Source organism: Anabrus simplex, chromosome 6, assembly GCF_040414725.1.
Source record: "Anabrus simplex isolate iqAnaSimp1 chromosome 6, ASM4041472v1, whole genome shotgun sequence".
NCBI classification, from domain to species: Eukaryota; Metazoa; Arthropoda; class Insecta; order Orthoptera; family Tettigoniidae; genus Anabrus; species Anabrus simplex.
In genome coordinates, this window is record NC_090270.1 from 264,027,965 (window position 1) to 264,048,946 (window position 20,982).

The following is a 20,982-nucleotide window of genomic DNA, read 5'->3' on the forward strand; positions in this document are numbered from 1 at the left end:
TTCGTGCACTGTAATACATTTTCAAATGTGTTCGTGTACTGATGGTTGAATAACAACTCGGTATGCCAACAACTTGTTGATATGTGAGTCATAAGCATGTGCTTGATCTAAATGTCAAGAAGGCAAAATATGTGATCATACATAAGATACCCATGCCTCCAGGTCACAGCAATAGGATCCCCTATAAATAAACATTGGGATTAAGTGCTCGAAATCGTAAGTAGGATATAGAGTGCAAGAAGCACTTTCATGAAGATGGAATACCTACTACGCAGCTGCGACATGAACCTAGACATGAATACGGGGATCATAGATTATTATGTTTGTCCTTCATACTCTATGGCATTGAAAATTGAACCCTTTCTGCAGCTACAGAGAATAAGATCTAATCATATTTTTAAAATGTGGGTGTGTACGCGGATTTTGAGGATCTCGAGGAAAGCACTTATTCTTCGTAGAATGACATTCCAACCTCAGTAGATGAAGCATGTCAAAAATCTCAGACACATTATAACAAACCCGCAAAAATATCGGTTTCTACATGTAATAATACTAAGAAAAATAAAAGGTAGGAGATAACCCAGAATAAGAAGAAGAATAACTTCCAGTTTGGCGAACTTGAGAGAAAGATATGATTTGAACTTTGCTCAACTCTTCAAGACTTAGCTAGACAACCCCAAGATAGCTATGGATAAGACTCTCAAAGCAGAAGTAACATAATAAAATACACAATTTGTTTTCAAAATTCATTATTTTAATTTCATTTCTTTAATACATGTAGTTTCCTTTCCAGCAACTAAGAAGACTTCAACTACGAAAATAGCACAATGGACCTAAAACTGCATATTATTTTCAATTCGCAGCCGTAGTAACCTTACAGTTGCACGATGAGGCCCCGTTGTAGTATGGGAACATCCCCTGGGATGCTTTGAAGGCAGCAATGTCATCAATCTTAGTGGGCTCAGTGTAACCTAGGGGAAGACACTCGACGCTGCTTGCGGTGTCCCCGGCGTCTCCCTTGGCAGCTGAAACCACAATCACGACCAACCTTCGTCGGCTAGGAGAGCCGCAAACCACGTAACGCTCATAGTAGTCAATAATGTCCTGTTTGCTCAAATCTCTTAGCTGGGCCAATTCCTTTTCGGCCCGATGGAAACAGCGCTCCTGGTGTAGGATTTCACTCCAAAGTCGAGCAGTCTGACTGGCTAATGTCCTCGGTTTCAAGGTGCGCTGGGATAGTAGCGATTGCTTATACTTCTTCCATTGCTGATCGGTCATCTCTTCGAAGAATGTTTTCATGCCAAGTAGGAAGTTTTCTATGGCGTGTTCCAAACTGCGAGGGTCCTGCTCTGACTGAGCTACAATTCTTAAACCTGTGGATTTCCTTGCCTCACAGGATACCACGAAGGGTAATTTCTTAAAACATGGTTCTCTCATTATTTCTACAAGAAGAGCCAGTGGAATATTATTATTCTTCTCACACTGGTAGTATATTGCCACTCCAGAAGCCCTGTGTACGGTGTCGTACACCTCAAGCAAATAGTTAGCTCCTTCCACGAGTTGTGTCTCTCGAAGGCGCTTCACTTCACAGGAAGCCGTCGAGCAGGACGCCAGTCTGTCTTCAACTACTTGAGCTATTTTTAACGCCCTGTTCTGGTCAGCATTGCCGTGCACCAGGCACTCTACATGTAAGTGAGCCAGGAACTGAGTTATGAACTCCTGAAAATGATCCAGACTCACCTCACTGAGAGCAGCTATCAATTCCGCATTGGTCCAAGCTTTCTCTTCCAGTATCACTTCCATATAAGTAAGAGCATGGTTTACAGGTTGCGGACTCTCTAACCTCTTCAGCTGATGCATACAGTTATTCTTATGAATATGGTAGTTCCGGGTATCCACCTTAAGATTTACAAGCTTGTCCAATATTTTCTCTAAGAGTACGTGCTGTTTGCCGCTACAGCCCCCTACCTCCAGTTCCAGACCATACTTTGTATGCTGCACTCCCCACGTTATGCCAGCAACCTCTGCTGCATGCGTGTACTCTCCTACTGATTCCTGTAGTAGTCCCACCAACATCGTGCTCATGATGCACGACTCAGCATTATTGTAGGCAACTGAACTTACAAATTCGAAGATCAACTCCGCCTTAGGCAAAAGAAACTCTTCATCCTGCTTCAACCACACCGTTAGCAATGAAGATTCATAAACAATTTTTGGATGGGGAAATTCACTTTTATCTCCTGTTAACAGCTTGAAGTCGTTGGTGACAAACTCGTTCGGTGGGGGTAATCTAAACTCGTCGCTGAGAGCTGCATCATTAATCTCCTTTATCATATCTTCCGGAATTTTCTCGAGTTTGTGTTTGGTTCCGTACCACTTCTCAACCTGGTCGGTTCGATTCTCAAACTTTTGGCTTATTATCGCTACCCTCATATTCTCAGGGACTAAGTGGGATAAAATCATCTCTATGAGATCCGGTCTCCATTCGCTAACCAGGTAATCACAACATAGAACTTCTTTCATAGGAAATAAATTTAGATTTTCAGCTAAATTTGCTACAAAGACGGGCGCTATCTCTTCATCTTTTATATGAAACTGGGTTTCCATTATGTCTCGTAATTCATTAAATATCCATTCCTGGGGACCTGCTTCCTTTATTGTGTTAATATACTGGAAGACCAGTTTTACGATGTCATCTACATGAAGAACACCCTCCTCAGTCAGAGCAATGTCTATTCCGAAGAATCCAAATCCTCTGTATCCAGTTCTGGCTTCCGCCTCAACGCCAGAACCCCATCCTTTTTCTGCAAGGGCTCCTACTAAGCTACCAGGGCTGTCTTTCTCCAGTAGGTGACTGAGATATTGCCCGGGAGCTGCTCGGTAGTATTGATCCAAGTCGGGTGTGGGAAAAGTGATATCTAAAGTATTTATTGCCTTTAAAGGGCTAACATAGCACCTCATTTGCAGTTGATCTCGTCCGAAAGGGTGCTGGGTCCAAGACGGTGCAGTAACATTCTTATTCTTTACATCTGAAAACATAGCCAGAGCCATCTCCTGCAGTTCATCTAAACTCTGTCGCCCTAGAAGACATAAGGCCATAATGTTGGAGGAGTACCACATGTCGTAGAAATGACGCAACTCTTCTTGAACGCTGATCCCTTCCGTTTTAGGTATTACGTCTAATGTGAGCTTATTCCCTGTCCCAAATCTACTGAATGGGTGTTCTGGATCAGATGTAGACTTCTCTAACTGATCCAGTCTCCACGAGTCTCTCGATACATTCTTTTCGTGTTCTTCATTAACAGCATTAATCTCCCTCTCCAAAGCATCTTCAGTGAATAAAGGGTCTTTCAAACACTGAGCAAATCTGTCAAGAGCCTCTGCGAAATGATTTGGTGTGATGTGGAAGTAGTAGCTTGTGTGATCAGGAGATGTATCAGCGTTAGAATCTCCGCCATGTTCAGATAGAAACCTACTACACTCGAACATGTCGGGGTACTTATTGGATCCAAGGAACAGCATATGTTCACAGAGGTGTGCCAGCCCTTGAAGGTTCGGTGGGTCGCTCATGTGTCCTACAGCGACGTCCAATGCCGCAGCGCTCCTCTCTGCACGTTCATCGCTCACCAGCAGAACCTTGAGTTCGTTGTCCAGGACAAGACCACGATACTCCCTTCTGTCCTCTTCTGCCTTGATTATGTTCTCCACCTTCATCTCGATGACCTGCAACAGAAGATAATGCCATTATTATACACCACTTTTAGTCCATTGATGCACACAAGTCCGGTTTTCTCAGGGAATGACAAACATCTTGTATGGAATCCAGCAAACAAAATATATATTGTACAGATTGAAAAAATCCAAAACAGATATTTCAAATGCTTACATTTTAAATAAACCGGTAATTATCCACACACAGCATACAACGAACGTATCCTAAATTTTGAATTAGGAAGCTTGGAAGTGAGGAGACGAAAGGATGACATGAAGTTTCTGTACAAAACTGTAAATTATATTATTGACAACCCCGACGTTTTATGCCTCTTGAGCTTTCACGTGCCCTCTTTAATGCGAGGACAAATGTAACTTTACAGAATAAAATAGTCATAACAACCGACCACAAAATTTCCCCTCTCTACAGGCTATGTAATGTCTCCAACAATGCAGTTCAGAAAAATAATTCTTTAGACTTTTGTGTACCTCTAGACCTGCTTTTACAACAATTCAACAATTTACCATCCCCGTGAAAACTGTCTGAATAACTTGTAATGCTAATTTGAACCACAAAATGTATTTTAAACATTCTACATTAAGCCCCATTCCATAAATGTAATTATAAGTGCTAGAACCACTGTAGAAGAAAACAATACTTTATATGAAATTGTGATTTTAAAATTTTACTCTTTCTTGTAAAGATTAAATTAGATTAGATACGAAATATTGTTTCTTTCTCATTGTAAATATACTTAAATAGGTTAGATATTAGATAACTAGACTGATTAGAAACAATGAAAAATAAACACACGCAAACAATTGCCTCTGTAATATATATATATATATATATATATATATATATATATATATATATAAAATAAGAGTTTTGTCTGTCCACAGTAACAAGGAAATGCACTTTTTACTTTTCCGTAATTTCTGTCTGTCTGTATGCATGTATGTATGTATGTATGTATGTATGTATGTATGTATGTGTCCGCCTCTGTCGTGTAGTGGTTAGCGTGATTAGCTGCCACCCCCGGAGGCCCAGGTTCGATTCCCGGCTCTGCCACGAAATTTGAAAAGTGGTACGAGGGCTGGAACGGGGTCCACTCAGCCTCGGGAGGTCAACTGAGTAGAGGTGGGTTCGATTCCCACCTCAGCCATCCTGGAAGTAGTTTTCCGTGGTTTCCCACTTCTCCTCCAGGCGAATGCCGGGATGGTACCTAACTTAAGGCCACGGCCGCTTCCTTCCCTCTTCCTTGCCTATCCCTTCCAATCTTCCCATCCCTCCACAAGGCCCCTGTTCAGCATAGCAGGTGAGGCCGCCTGGGCGAGGTACTGGTCATACTCCCCAGTTGTATCCCCCTACTAAGAGTCTGAAGCTACAGGACACTGCCCTTGAGGCGGTAGAGGTGGGATCCCTCGCTAAGTCCGAGGGAAAAACCGAACCTGGAGGGTAAACAGATGATGATGATGATGATGATGATGATGATGATGATGATGATGATGATGATGTATGTATGTATGTACACGCATCACGAGAAAACGACTGAAGAGAATTTAATGAAAATCGATATGTGGAGTCAGGGAATAAGTCGCTACAATCTAGATGGTAAATAATTTTGTCCACGCTGACTGAAATGATAGTTTAGGGGAAGGCCTAAAATTTAATTCTCAAATATTTATGTTATTAGTGGTTGTACCTTAATGAAAATCTGTGTGCAAAGTCGGAGAATAAGTCGCTATTATCTAGGCCATAAATAATTTGATACACGCTGAGTGAAATTGTAGTTTAGGGGAAGGCCTAAAATGTAGTGTACTGTAATTCCCAAATAATTATGTTATTAGGGTTCGTATCGATTCATAACTGAAGTTGTATTGTATTAAATTTCCGATCATTTATGTCTTATATTGTTACCGTACCGGCTATGATCACAGAGATATTCATGAATTTGGATATTTGTTCATATTAGCGCTGAGTCACGAGAAAATGGGTAAACAGGATTTAATGAAAATCGGTACGTAAAGTCGGAGAATAAGGAACTACAGTCTACGCTATAAATAATTTTATAAGACGCCTTAATATCACAGAGTCGAAAGAAAACTAAATGTGAAGGCCTTCAATATAGAAAGCTCATAAAATGTATCAATAATAACATTACACTGACCATTGTTTGTTGTGATGTGCTTTGTGCCTTCTGTTGAAACTCATCTCCGATAGATAGGATTACTGCTGCGTACCGAGGTTTTTTTTAAATTTGCCTTACGTCGCACCGACACAGATAGGTCTTATGGCGACGATGGGATATGAAAGGGCTAGAAGTGTGAAGGAAGCGGCCTTGGTCTTAATTAAGGTACAGCCCCAGCATTTGCTGGTGTGAAAATGGGAAACCACGGAATACCATCTTCAGGGTTGCCGACAGTGGGGTTCGAATCCACTATCTCCCGGATGCAATCTTAGAGCTGCGCACCCCTAACCTTACGGCCAACTCGCCCGGTCGTACCGAGTGGAACTGTCTGCCTGAATATTGGCGGGAAGTAGCTTGGAGTTAGATAACTTTCTCCTTTAGCATGCCATTCCTGTGGTTCATAAATTTTTGGATACTACTGGTACATAACACACAGGTTCATCATAGCATTCGAGCTATTCAGTCCCCACTCTGAGGCACTGATTGGAATGAGCAGTGTGCATATTTAGCGGAATAACGGCATAGGAGTGTTCACGGCTGTCTGCGGCCTGGTCATTCCAGTTCTGGAACTTTGGACTGTTTAATCGGCTTGTAGTACTATTTGTTAAAAGTGAGAAAATGTGCGGTTTTCCATTTGATCGAGTACCGGTATTTTATATAACACTAGCTGATGTACCCGTGCTTTGCTACGGGATTCTCAGAAAGACTGTCTTTGTGGATTTCCTACCTGAAGAAGGAATGTAGTGATTAAAAACAATGTTATATAAAATAATCTATCAAATTAACAAACCGCACATTTTCTCACTTTTAACGAAAAATACTACGGTGCCGATCTAACAGTCCAAAGTTCCAGTGCTGCAATAACCAGACCGCAGACAGCCGTGAACACTTCTCTGCCATTATTCCGTTAAATATGCACACTGCTCATTCCAATCAGTGGCTCAGAGTAGGAATTGAATAGCTCGAATGCTATGATGAACCAGTTTGTTACGTATCAGAAATGTATCTAACTCCCCAGCTACTTCCCGCCAATTTTCAGGTAAGCTGTTATACTCGGTACGACCGGGTGAGTTGGCTGTGCGGTTAGGGGCGCATAGCTGTGAGCTTGGACCCGGGAGGTAGTGGGTTCGAACTCCTCTGTCGACAGCCCTGAAGATCGTTTTCCGTGGTCTCCCATTTTCACACCAGGAAAATATTGGGACTGTAACGTAATTAACGTCAGGGTTGCTTCCTTCCCACTCCTAGCCCTTTCGTGTCCCATCGTCGCCATGAGCCCTATCTGTGTCGGCGCGACGTAGAGTAAATTTTTTAAAAACTCGGTACACAGCAGTAATCCCATCTATCGGAGATGAATGGCAACAGAGACACAAAGCAAATCATAACAAACAATGGTCAATGTAATGTTATTGTTGATCAATGCTATGAGCTTACTGTATTGTAGGTCTTCACATTCAGTTTTCTTTCGACTCTGTAATATTAGGCCGTTTTATAAAATTAATTATAGCGTAGACTGTAGTCCCTTATTCCCCGGCTTTACATACCGATTTTCATAAAATTCTGTTTACCCATTTTCTCGTGACGGCGCTGATATGATCTTAGCAACAAAAACCCATATTCATGAATATCTCCGCTATCATAGCCGGTACGGTCAAAATGTATAAGACATAAATGATCGGAAATTTAATACTATGTAACTTTAATTATGTAGTATTTGTGAATAAGACCACTAATAACACAAATATTCGAGAATTGAAATTTGGACCTTCCCCTAAACTACCATTTCGCTGAGCGTGAATAAAATAACTTATAGCCTAGATTGTAGTGGTTCATCACCCGACTTTACATACCGATTTTCATTAAATTCTCTTCAGCCGTTTTCTCGTGATGCGGAGATTGCTTTTAATCGCTACTTCCCTACTGACGTTTCTGTAATGACCTATGTTGACTTCAGTTAGGAAAGCCACAAAGTCAGTCTTTCTGAGAATCCCGTAGCGAAATACGATTATATCAGCTAGTATATGTATAAAGTAAGAGTTTTGTCTGTACATTGCTCAGAATTTTAAAAAGAATGGTATTTCTGTATCGGTCGTGTTCACAGTAACAAGGGAATGTATTTTTAATTTTCCGTAATCTCTGTCTGTCTGTCTGTCTGTCTGTCTGTCTGTCTGTCTGTCTGTCTGTCTGTCTGTCTGTCTGTCTGTCTGTCTGTCTGTCTGTCTGTCTGTACGCGTATCACGAGGAAACGGCGGAAGAGAATTTAATGAAAATCGGTATTTAAAGTCGGGGAATAAGTCGCTACAACCTAGGCCATAAATCATTTAATTGACGCTGAGTGAAATGGTAGTTCAGGGGAAGGACTAAAATTTAATTCTCAAATATTTATGTTATTAGTGGTTCTATCGATAAATAATACAGAACTAATGTTATATAGTATTATGAACTTTCCGATCATTTATGCCTAATACATTTTTACCGTGTCCGCTATAACAGAGATATTCATGAATTTGGATTTTTGTTGCTAAGCTCATATCAGCGCCGAGTCACGAGAAAATGGGTAAACAGAATTTAATTAAAATTAGTATGTAAAGTCGGGGAATAAGGAACTACTGTCTGCGCTATAAATAATTTTATAAGATGCCCTGATATCACAGAGTCGGAAGAAAACTAGATGTGAAGGCCTACAATATAGAAAGCTCATAAAATTGATGAACAATAATATTACATTGACCATTGGTTGTTGTGAAGTGCTTTGTGTCTTCTGCTGCCACTCAACTCCGATAGATGGGGTTACTGCTGCGTACAGAGTATAATAGCCTGCTTGAATATTCACGAATCCCCTGCTACAAAATTGGCTACCTTTCTCTTCAATCTATTTTATAAACACGCGAAAACATTACCATTCCGCAGTTAAGCAACATCGGGCGTGGTCACCCGCTTTGGGTCACCTTGTCCGCACTTTTCTAGCTTACAAAGATAACTGCAACTGTTGCCTGTATGTAACATCTGCACACTCACGTTACGTATAAACGCAGCAGTTTATCAAATGTGTAGTCCCTGCAAACAGAACAGATAAATGCCTGTTACCAACTCGAGGTAAACATTGGGCGTGGCCAATAGTTGGATGGGTCACCACATAACACAACTACATATCTGCTACACCACATCTGTATTAGTCATGCTGTCGAACGGATAATAGTTTGCACATCCATAAAACCACACCAAATAATACAATTTTTATCAATAACATCGAAATTCATTAACATTATCAAGCTATCTAAATTCCATCGAAACTTAAATATTCACTAAATTAACAACTTCCACTAACCAACTACGTTCGCTACAATCACTAAATACGAATTTCCTCTACGTAATTAATCAACTCCTAAATTCACTTTTATACAAATACAATAGACTGGGTGAGGAGCATTCAATTGCACCGGTACCAGTAACGAATTCAAAACTCCCCCCCCCCCCGGGAGGCTTAAATCTTAAATTTATTATGGACTAGCTGATGTACCCGTGCTTCGCTACGGGATTCTCAGAAAGACTGACTTTGTGATTTTCCTAACCTGAAATCAACATAGGTCATTACAAAAACGTAAGTATGAATGTAGCGATTAAAAGCAATGCTATCATATAAAATACTCGATCAAATGGAAAGCCGCACATTTTATCACTTTTAACGAACAGCGCTGCGGTTAGATTGCGGTGCCAATCTAATAGTCCAAAGTTCCAGAGCTGGGATGACCAGGCCGCAGATTGCCATGAACACTCATCTGCCATTATTCCGCTAAATATGCACACTGTTCATTCCAATCAGTGCCTCAGAGTAGGGATTGAATAGCCCGAATGCTATGATGATCCAGTGTGTTACGTACCAGTAGTATAAGAAAATTTATAAACCATGGGAATGGCATGCTAAAGAAGAAAGTTATCTAACTCCCCAGCTACTTCCCATCAATATTCAGGCAGGCTGTTACACTCTGTACGGCTGGGCGAGTTGACCGTGTGGTTAGCGGTGCGCAGCTGTGAGCTTGCATCCGAGAGATAATGGATTCGAACCACATTGTCGGCAGCGCTGAAGATGGTATTCCATGGTTTCCCACTTTCACACCAGTCAAATGCTGGGCCTGTACCTTAATTAAAGCCTAAGTCACTCCTAGCCCTTTCCTATCCCATCGTCGCCATAAAACCTATCTATGTCGGTGAAACGTAAATGAAATAAAAAATACTCTGTACGCAGCAGTAATCTTATCTACCGGAGATGAGTGGCAACAGAAGACACAAAGCACATCACGACAAACAATGGTCAATGTAATGTTATTGTTGATCAATGTTATGAACTTTCTATATTGTAGGCCTTCACATTTAGTTTTCTTTCGACTCTGTGATTTGTAAAATATTTTATACCATAAACTGTAGTTTCTTACCCTCCGACTTTACATACCGATTTTCATTAAATACTGTTTACCCATTTTCTCGTTACTCGGCCCTGATATGGACTTAGTAACAAAAATCCAAATTCATGAATATCTTTGTGATCATAGCCAGTACGGTAACAATGTATAAGACATGAATAATAGGAAATTTAATACTATATAACCTTAGTTATGTAGCATTCATCGATTACACCTCTAATAAGAAATATTTGAGAATTACATTTTAGGCCTTCCCCTAAACTACCATTTCACTCAGCGTGAATAAAATAATTTACAGCAGAGACTATAGTGACTTATTTCCTGACTTTGCATACCGATTTTCATCAAGATAGGACTACTAATAACAACATTTGAGAATTAAATTTTAGGCCTTCCCCTAAACTACCATTTTTCTCAGCGTGAACACAATTATTGATAGCCTAGATTGTAGCAACTTATTCCCCGACTTTGCATACCCATTTTCTTTAAAATACGACCACTAATAACATAAATAGTTGAGAATTCAATTTTAGGCCTTCCCCTAAACTACCATTTCACTCAGCGTGAGTAAAATGATTTATAGCCTAGATTGTAGAGGCTCATCCCCCGACTTCAGATACCGATTTTCATTAGACCACTAATAACATAAATAGTTGAGAATTCAATTTTAGGCCTTCCCCTAAACTACCATTTCACTCAGCGTGAGCAAAATGATTTATAGCCTAGATTGTAGAGGCTCATCCCCCGACCTCACATACCGATTTTCATTAATTTCTCTTCAACCGTTTTCTCGTGATGCGTGTACATACATACAGACAGACAGACAGACAGACAGACAGACAGACAGACAGACAGAAATTACGGAAAAGTAAAAAGAGGAATATAAACCTTGAGTAGTGGTAGTAGTAGAGGAGTATTCCCAGCTGTCTGCGGCCTGGTCATTCCAGCAACGGAACTTTGGACTGTTAGATCGGCGCCGTAGTACTTGTTCGTTAAAAGAGAAAATGTGCGGTTTTTCATTTGATCGAGTATTTTGTATAACATTGCTTTTTAATCGCTACATTCCTACTGACGTCATTATAATGACCTATGTTGACTTCAGTTGGGAAATCCACAAAGAAAGTATTTCTTTCTGAGAATTTCGGTGCGAAGCACGGGTACATGAGCTAGTTGAGATATTAAATCCTGTAGTGCGCAGTAAATAAATAAATAAATAAATAAATAAATAAATAAATAAATAAATAAATAAATGGTGTTTTATAAACTTCGGGAGATAAAAATTCCGTGCAATTACTGACGCTTAATACTCCCCATAAGTTAACAGAATTTGGTTCAACCCTTGTTATTCGCACACCCTCAGCCCTAAGTATTATAGCTTGTCGCAGTCCGGGGCGACATGCAATCCCGTTGACGCCAAGGATCGAAAGCGATGGAAAGCGAAGTGAAGGAAAGCGGACTCTAAAATTATGCGGGGAAAATATTTTTTTTTCGTATTTTGCTTTTACGTCGCACCGACACAGATATGTCTTATGGCGACGATGGGTAGGAGAGGCCTAGGAATTGGAAGGAAGCGGCCGTGGCCTTAATTAAGGTACAGCCCCAGCATTTGCCTGGAGTGAAAATGGGAAACCACGGAAAACCATCTTCAGGGCTGCCGACAGTGGGGCTCGAACCCACTATCTCCCGATCACTGGATACTGGCCGCACTTAAGCGACTGCAGCTATCGAGCTCGGTGGGATAAATACTAGGAAAGGTAAGTTCAATATTTATTACTTGCAAATGTAGGTAATCCAATAGAGCCCACATTATTTTTACTATATATGAAATATTTAGTAAATACATATCAGAAGGGCTTCAAATATGAAAATATACATTTATTTATTAACTCTCTCCAATTATTTTGGAGTCAGCAATATATGTGTGACCCTTTCTGACGCCAGCTCCATGACGAGAGATGAATTCCCTACCCTGTGTTTTTGCGATGGTTTGTAGTAGTGTGGTGAACTGTGTGTATATATGACATGTTGTCTATTATGACGAACACAAACAGTTAGTCCCCAAGCCAGAAAAAATAACTAAATGTAGATATTAACCCCAGCCTGACAAGAAATCGAAGCCAGAACACTTGGAACCGAAGACCATAATGTTGACAATTCCGCCTAGGAGACGATCACACGCGAGATAAATGCTAGGAAGAATAAGAATAATAATGTGGTAAAAGATAACAATGTGCATTTACTCAAAGTAGATCTTTTTTTAAAATTTTGATTGAAGAAAATACCTGAATTTTGGTGACTATTCTTCTTGTATGGAGGTATAAATAATGTTATTTATGAATGTATTTATTTATTTAATCTGTTCATACCGAGCTCGATAGCTGCAGTCGCTTAAGTGCGGCCAGTATTCGGGAGATAGTAGGTTCGAGCCCCACTGTCGGCAGCCCTGAAAATGGTTTTCCATTTTCACACCAGGCAAATGCTGGGGCTGTACCTTAATTAAGGCCACGACCGCTTCATTCCCACTCCTAGCCCTTTGCTGTCCCATCGTCGCCATAAGACCTATCTGTGTCGGTGCGATGTAAAGCAACTAGCAAAAAAAAAAAAATCTGTTCATAAGTTATGGATAAATTATTGAGACTGTTCTCATTGTTGTTATTATTACTCCATCTCTTACCGTTAGTAGAACCAGATCATCCCTAGTTACACAATTCAGCAAGTGATTGAGAATTCAAATTATTTTTAAAGATGAAAGCAAGGTGTCCGCCTCTGTGGTGTAGTGGTTAGCGTGATTAGCTGCCACCCCCGGAGGCCCGGGTTCGATTCCCGGCTCTGCCACGAAATTTGAAAAGTGGTACGAGGGCTGGAACGGGGTCCACTCAGCCTCGGGAGGTCAACTGAGTAGAGGTGGGTTCGATACCCACCTCAGCCATCCTGGAAGTGGTTTTCCGTGGTTTCCCACTTCTCCTCCAGGCGAATGCCGGGATGGTACCTAACTTAAGGCCACGGCCGCTTCCTTCCCTCTTCCTTGCCTATCCCTTCCAATCTTCCCATCCCTCCACAAGGCCCCTGTTCAGCATAGCAGGTGAGGCCGCCTGGGCGAGGTACTGGTCATACTCCCCAGTTGTATCCCCCGACCAAGAGTCTGAAGCTCCAGGACACTGCCCTTGAGGCGGTAGAGGTGGGATCCCTCGCTAAGTCCGAGGGAAAAACCGAACCTGGAGGGTAAACAGATGATGATGATGATGATGATGATGATGAAAGCAAGGTTCTCGAAGTAGGACACTAGGCTGTAATCTATTTCGAATGATACATGGCTAAGTAGCGTAATTGGTTTGGTGTTGAATTTCTATTATGAAAGTTGCAGGTTCAATGCTTGTACAGTCTGTTAGTGTTCAAGATTACCTAGTCAAGTAGGTTCACTAACACGTTAAAGAACCCGAGCTCAGAAGAAAATTTCATCTCTTCATTCCCTAAAGGACAAAACCAATTAGAAGAACATTGAATTATTATCACTTTATGCAATGTATTGCACCCGCTCACTTCCTGAGTCCCAGACTAGCATTTATCTCAGGGGTGATCAGTTCGGAAACGATAAAAAAAAATTAATATAAAGAAATCAAATTATATATCGGCGCATCAAATGAACACAGGGATGAACGGGACATGCAAATTAAGGTTACGGGGGACGACTCATTCATGGATACAAATTTTTGACTCCACAATAGGACTGGGAAGTGACAACTTAAATTCCATGGGCATACTGGACTAACTACAATAAAAAGATATGGAAACTGTTTCCTATTGAAATTGCAATGAGGAGCAATTTATTCACTTATTTAGAAAAATACACATGATGACAATTTTACATTGGGACACTTCCATCCTGAAAAATAAATGACATACTACTTGGATTTTACCTCACTACTCTGGTAGTGTAAAACATTTGGTGAATTCGCCCCAATTGGTTAGTGGGGATCGAATTCACATCCGTATGAGTGGACGTTTCACCGCTGGAATTCTTCTTTCGGAGACGAAGGCATGACAGTAACTATTTACGGTCATCTCCTCGTTCCGTTTGGACATGAGACACTTCCGGTATGTACATTCTGGTGAGCCGGACACCCACCGTGGAAATGTTATCGCATCTTAAAACGGGAATTTATAGTACGGACAAACTCTAGCCTATTATTTCCAGATTCACAAACACGCCAGGTAGAGTTCATTAACTCAAAGCCTATTTCAATATTCACACTTGTCAATACGACAAGACGTACGGAAAGGTTCATTACTATGCTCTGACAATGAAGACATGTGCCGTCCGTGGGTTATTTACGTATCTACCGCTAACAATCTCTTATGGCGACGATGGGAGAGGAAAGGCCTAGGAATGGGAAGGAAGTGGCAGTGTCCTTAATTAAGGTACAGACCCAGCATTTGCCTGGTGTGAAAATGGGAAACCACGGAAAATCATCTTCAGAGCTGCCAACAGCGGGATTCGAACCCTCTATCTCCCGGATGCAAGCTCACAGCCGCGCGCCCCTAACCACACGGCCAACTCGTCCGGTCGCTCCCAAGTTAAGAGCCCCTAAAGCCCCCTTTTATTCGCCTCTTACGACAGCAATCTCCCCGTGGCCGGTATCTTCATTTTTCTAGTGTCGGACCCTTCCATTCTTTCCCTTTGATTAACATTAATAGAGACTATACTGCTAATAATAAGAGTTGGTGTCTGGCATTTCTTAGAGGGAGGTCCGTTTACTGCCTGCCGAGGCGGGATAAAGGGAGTGGCTGTGTGGTTGCCATGAAAACGAGGGTGGGGCGACTGCTGTTGCCATGGAGATAAAACTTCAGGGCAGCTCGTCTTGCTGGGAGTTGCCAAACCTGTCACTGTCACGGATAAGAACCTGATTGTTTGTATAAGAGTGGTCGCAAATGGGACGACACCGCCCGGCCAGGTAGTCTACAACAGATCAAAGCGGTCAGAATGAAGGAGGGAACAAGTGAGCCGGAAGCGAGGGGTAAGAGCATGTAGAAAGGAATGCTGGAATGCAGCAACATCGTGAAATGGCACATGCAATGCTCCTCCCTCCAACCTTACCTGTCAGACGCCAACTTCAGTTAAGTCTAGTATAGTTGCCTACTTGTACTTCCTCTCAAAACCATAATCAACACCACCTCTCAAGATAGGAAACTTGATTTACAGCGCCAATACAACAACAAGGACATCAACGAGAAGTTACCAACACGAACACCAGGAAATATTATATATAGAATGGATATACTGTACCCGGATGAGATAGCCCTAGTTTCATGATTTGATTTTTTATACGAGAAATACAGATATATAGGAATATTAAATTGAATACAGTGTCAGTTTTGTGTGGACGGGAGAATTTCAACATAGCCAGCCGTGATCGCGACAAGCCGTCTTCACAGTTAAGCTTGTCATTATGGGGAGAATGTTTCCTGGTCAAAAGATAAGAGGATTAAATCTAGAGCTCACAACAACAGAAGTAATGACTACGAGGAAGTGAAAGAGTATATATTTCGGACCAAGGGCGAGCAGGTGTATCACCAATACCGAGAATGTGACGTACCAGTTTTTCCACTGCCTCAAGGCATTTTGTGTTGTCAGGTTGCAAGGAAGAGATTTTAAACTAACCGATGCGGTGTTGACCAATAGAAAAATTTATCATAGGCCCGCAGATAAACCAACATAAGAAAAACTCAGAGTGAACTCCAGTTAGCTTCTCCGATAACAATAATTAAATTATTCCAACCACATAATTGAATAGAGGGGATTTTTGGGATGTCATTCCCATGTTGATAAATTGTAATCGTAATAAATGAAAATAATGAATTCGTGGAAATGACCCACGCTATCTCGCCATTGGTCAGGACGAGCACACCATCAGGGACGCCGAGTTAGCGCGCGAAAGGTGGAGGACAGGAATTAAGTGATATTTCCATGATCACCGAACGATATGAGTTCAGAATACGACACATGAATGTGTATCGCCAGTTTATTAAGTAGGATAAAGCAAGGGATCAGAATCCACCTGCATATGCCAATTTAGGATAACCAACCCCAGACAGGCAGGGTATATCATAGGTATATTCTACCTCCCCCACCCACAACAAGTCCTCGGACACTCGGATAGTAATTGCTATAGTATACACAAAATAAAAATAAATAACTTGTGGCAATGCGGCACGCTACGCCATGCGGTATAATTTAGAACTATTGGTATTCACGATACTTCCTGGTACACCAAGAACTGGCACTCCATACAAAACCAACGCGGCATTGCCACGTAGTTGGCACACATTTATACCTATCCATATTTGCTGCCCCAGCAATCTAAATTGTAAATTTTGCTCAAACGAAGTAGGCCCCTTTTTTCCTCCTTTGCTGAAATGACGGACTGAGCCGGGATCGAACCTGCCAATTTGATAAGTACAAGTGGGCAACCAGTCAAGGGAGAAAGGAACAGATCCAATACTTGGAAAAAAGAAAGCGAAGGGCCACGAAAGGCGTGAAATTGAAAGACTGTATACATCTTCGCCTGTTACGAAAGGCAAGATGGTGGTGGTGGTGATTATTGTTTTTAAGAGGTTGTACAACTAGGCAACCGTCCTCCATCAGAGGGGAAAAATGGAAGGGATCCGATACTTCGAAAAATAAGAAAAACAAGGGCCACGAAGTGTGTGAAAATACCGTCTGGGTCGGAAGGAACAAGAGTTGACCAAGGAAGGTCGAATAGGGTAGAAACAAGCGAGGAACTTGGCAGAAGTAAGTGGAAGCAATGTCAGGACTCAGCTAAGGGCCCCGGTGATCGCCAACCCACGCTCCAAATGTAAGGCAACAGATATCGTGTATGTATTGTACCCACAGAGGTTACTCCAACAACTATGGGGACTAGATGAAAATATAATCTGCACCAAAGTCCAATTACCAAAGCTGTGAGACAAATTAAGTAGACTGGATGTAAAATGCGATGAACCCCATTTCTGTGAAATGAAACAAAGAACCAACAAGAGCACAAAAATGAATTTAACTCGTAAAACTCTACTCTTGGTACCTCTGAAATAACAGAAAACTGAATGTAAACTGCTCTTTACCCTCTAAATATTACAGCGTGGAATAAAGTTTCATAATTGGACGCAAAGGGTACGAGCTGTAGAATTCCCAAAAATAATGGGTTTCCAGTTTGAACGTTGTTAGGCTAAGTGCGGTGTAATGGACAAGAACATCGATGTCGAACCGATTAATTAAATTCAGCCCCATGTTTCTTTATTCCGGCAGTAACAGCTGTTCTCCAGTGTGGATCGTTAAAGGTCCTGCTCTGCTCTTCTCCGCCACAGGAAATTGCACACGAAAGCGCACGAGAGCTTTCAACCACTCGACAAGGCCTGGTGCATCTTCTCTCGCACCCGGAGAACGCAATCTTTATGCTACTTTAGAGTTAAATCTTCTGTGTGCTTGATAAATCAAATAATACGCCGTCGGTCGCCAGGAGTATAATTCTGTAGTCTAGATGCAATTCTATAAATTTTACAATATATTAGTGAAACTACAGAGTACTTTTGTCTATATTTCAAGCAATACAATTGCTCATGTCCGCCTCTGTGGTGTAGTGGTTAGCGTGATTAGCTGCCACCCCCGGAGGCCCGGGTTCGATTCCCGGCTCTGCCACGAAATTTGAAAAGTGTTACGAGGGCTGGAACGGGGTCCACTCAGCCTCGGGAGGTCAACTGAGTAGAGGTGGGTTCGATTCCCACCTCAGCCATCCTGGAAGTGAGTAGAGGTGGGTTCGATTCCCACCTCAGCCATCCTGGAAGTGGTTTTCCGTGGTTTCCCACTTCTCCTCCAGGCGAATGCCGGGATGGTACCTAACTTAAGGCCACGGCCGCTTCCTTCCCTCTCCCATGCCTATGCCTTCCAATCTTCCCATCCCTCCACAAGGCCCCTGTTCAGCAGAGCAGGTGAGGCCGCCTGGGCGAGGTACTGGTCATACTCCCCAGTTGTATCCCCCGACCAAGAGTCTGAAGCTCCAGGACACTGACCTTGAGGCGGTAGAGGTGGGATCCCTCGCTAAGTCCGAGGGAAAAACCGAACCTGGAGGGTAAACAGATGATGATGATGATGATGATGACAATTGCTCATTGTATAAAGATAGAATACCTATTAATGGAATTTAAATGCTTGTCTTTAAAAAAACCGTAGAGATGTCAACAGATCTTTCCATATAAAGCTGTAAACGGTAGGCCTATAATAGACAACAGTACTATATTGGACCAATTAAACTTTAATGTCAACATGTTTAATTTATGCGTACGTCAAACATTCTATTGTATACGAAATAACACATTCTATTACAAGAATTCACCACTAATGAGAATATGTTATGAAATATTTAATAGTTTGGTATTACAGGGACTAGAGACTGATTTTGACTTGGATTTTTCCAGATTTTCCTGTTTGATTAAAGAAATATTCAGTACGTGAATGGCATTATATATCATTAATTAATAATTTCAGCTTTACAGTGATGACAGAAAAATACCTTAATACACCCTTAATATCATCTTCGTTGAAATTATTATTCTCGACAGTGTGAAAGAAAATTTCGTGCACAATTTATTATTAGACATAGCTGTAAATACATTATAATGTTTCTATACTTTAACGCAGCCTCGTGTTTGTATTTCTTGTTGTGTATTTGTTAATGATTTTATCCACTTATTTGCAGAGTCTATTGTAATTGGAGTATTTCTCTGTTGTAGACTACAGTATAAAATAAAAGTGAAACTATGTGTGTTTGTTTGTCTCACATGGACTCCAAAATTAATAGACAGATTTCGCTGAAAATTTCACAATTTGTTCTTTTCACTTCTGAAACGGTTTAGGAAGTGGTTTGAACGAAATCCGATGGGCAGTTTTTTTATGATGAGTAATTTTATGTAATTAATTGAAAAGTCTATCAAAGCCGCACCAAGATTCCATCGACTTGATGGACAGATTGTCGCTAGGCGACAGCAATTTAAGCTGTCATGATAGGTGGTGGTGGCAACCATCCTCTATATAACACTAATCATAGGGAAAAAATGGAAGGGATCCGACACTCCGAAAAATGAAGATATCGGCCAAAGAAAGACAAGGGCCACGAAGGACGTGAAAATGAGGGGTCGTAAAAGAACATGAGTTGACCAAGGGAGGTCGGATAGCATAGACGAAATTGAGGAGCCTGACCCAAGTAGAAGCATTGCCCAAAGGAACTCACAGTTTCATCTATGCTGACGACCTTTCCCTCACTGCTCAAGCTGACAGTTTTGAAGAGATTGATTTGACTTCAACTAACGCTTTGAAAGATCTTACCACACACTACAGGAATAATCAATTGAAGCCAAATACCGCAAAAATTCGAACTTGTGTTTTCCATTTGAATAGTAAACAGGCTGCTAGATACCTGAACATCACATGGGGAGGGATCAAGCTGGCAAATTGTGAGACCCCAGAATATCTTAGACCGGGCGAGTTGGCCGTGCGGTCAGGGGCACGCGGCTGTGAGCTTGCATCCTAGAGATAGTGGGTTCGAATCCTGTTGTCGCCAGCCCTGAAGATGGCTTCCCGTGGTTTCCCATTTTTATACCAGATAAATGCTGGGGATTTACCTTAATTATGGCCACGCCCGCTTCCTTCCAACTCCTAGGCATTTCTTATCCCATCGTCGCCATGGGACCTATCTGTGTCGGTGTGACATAAAGCAACTGGCAAAAAAATATGTATCTTGGGGTTACGTTAGATCGCACACTTTCTTACAGAAAACATCGTTTGGACACCTGAAAACAAAGTGGCTGTCAGGAATAATGTGGTACGGAAAACTGATTGGAACAACCTGGGGAGCACTGCCAGAAACTATGAGAAACCCAGCACTAGCATTATGTTAGTCAGCAGCAGAATACGCTTGCCCAGTACAGTACAGATCTTTCCATACCAAAGAAGTAGATGTGGCAATCAATGAAACGTGTCGCATCATCACACCGAGAGAAAAATTGTACTACCTTGCTGGCATCCGTCCTGATATCCGACGTGAGGTAGCAGCTCGTAAGGACAATACCACATCATTGAAATCCCAAGCTCGTCCACTGTATGGACTCCAACCAGCACCAGCACGGTTAAGATCACTTAAAAAATTCTTGAAGACCACACGGAAACTTCAAGGAACACAACAGCACTCAAGACTCACTCGTTGCGAGCTAGGGTTGAGCATTTCGGACGATGGAAAACACCTTGTGAAGAATTACTAACTGGACATATGGAGTACTGGACAACTTGGAGATGTCTAAATAGGCTGCGCTCAGGTGTTACTAGGTACAAGACGGATCTGCACAAGCGGGAATATCCGGTGGATTCTGGTTTGTGTGGCTGTGGTGAAGTGCAGACTACGGTCCATCTGCTAGAATGTCATCTTTGTCCTGCCACATGTACTGAGAGAAAGAGCTGCTTGAGGCGGCAAGGAATGCACTCGACGTGGCTAATTTCTAGTGCACCACAGTACGAACCTTTGGTACACAGTTTATTTATATTTATTCTCTAGAGCAGTGGTTCCCAACCTTTGCCAGCTGACGCCCCCATTTTCAGATACAGGTGGTCATCGCCC

The 20,982-nt window shown here is 41.7% G+C and overlaps 1 protein-coding gene across 2 annotated transcripts in view; it reads right to left on the minus strand.

Moving 5' to 3' along the window:
* Positions 1-772: 772 nt before the first annotated feature.
* Positions 773-20,982, minus strand: part of LOC136876422 (extracellular serine/threonine protein CG31145) — a 1,065,947-nt gene continuing 1,045,737 nt past the window's right edge. Inside the window, exon 3 of one of the 2 annotated variants that reach the window (XM_067150388.2) lies at positions 773-3,723. In XM_067150388.2, coding sequence (XP_067006489.2) covers positions 853-3,714 — 2,862 coding nt within the window. In that variant the 5' untranslated portion in view covers positions 3,715-3,723 and the 3' untranslated portion in view covers positions 773-852. The remainder of the gene's footprint in view (positions 3,724-20,982) is intronic. The other variant, XM_068228422.1, reaches the window with a different exon arrangement.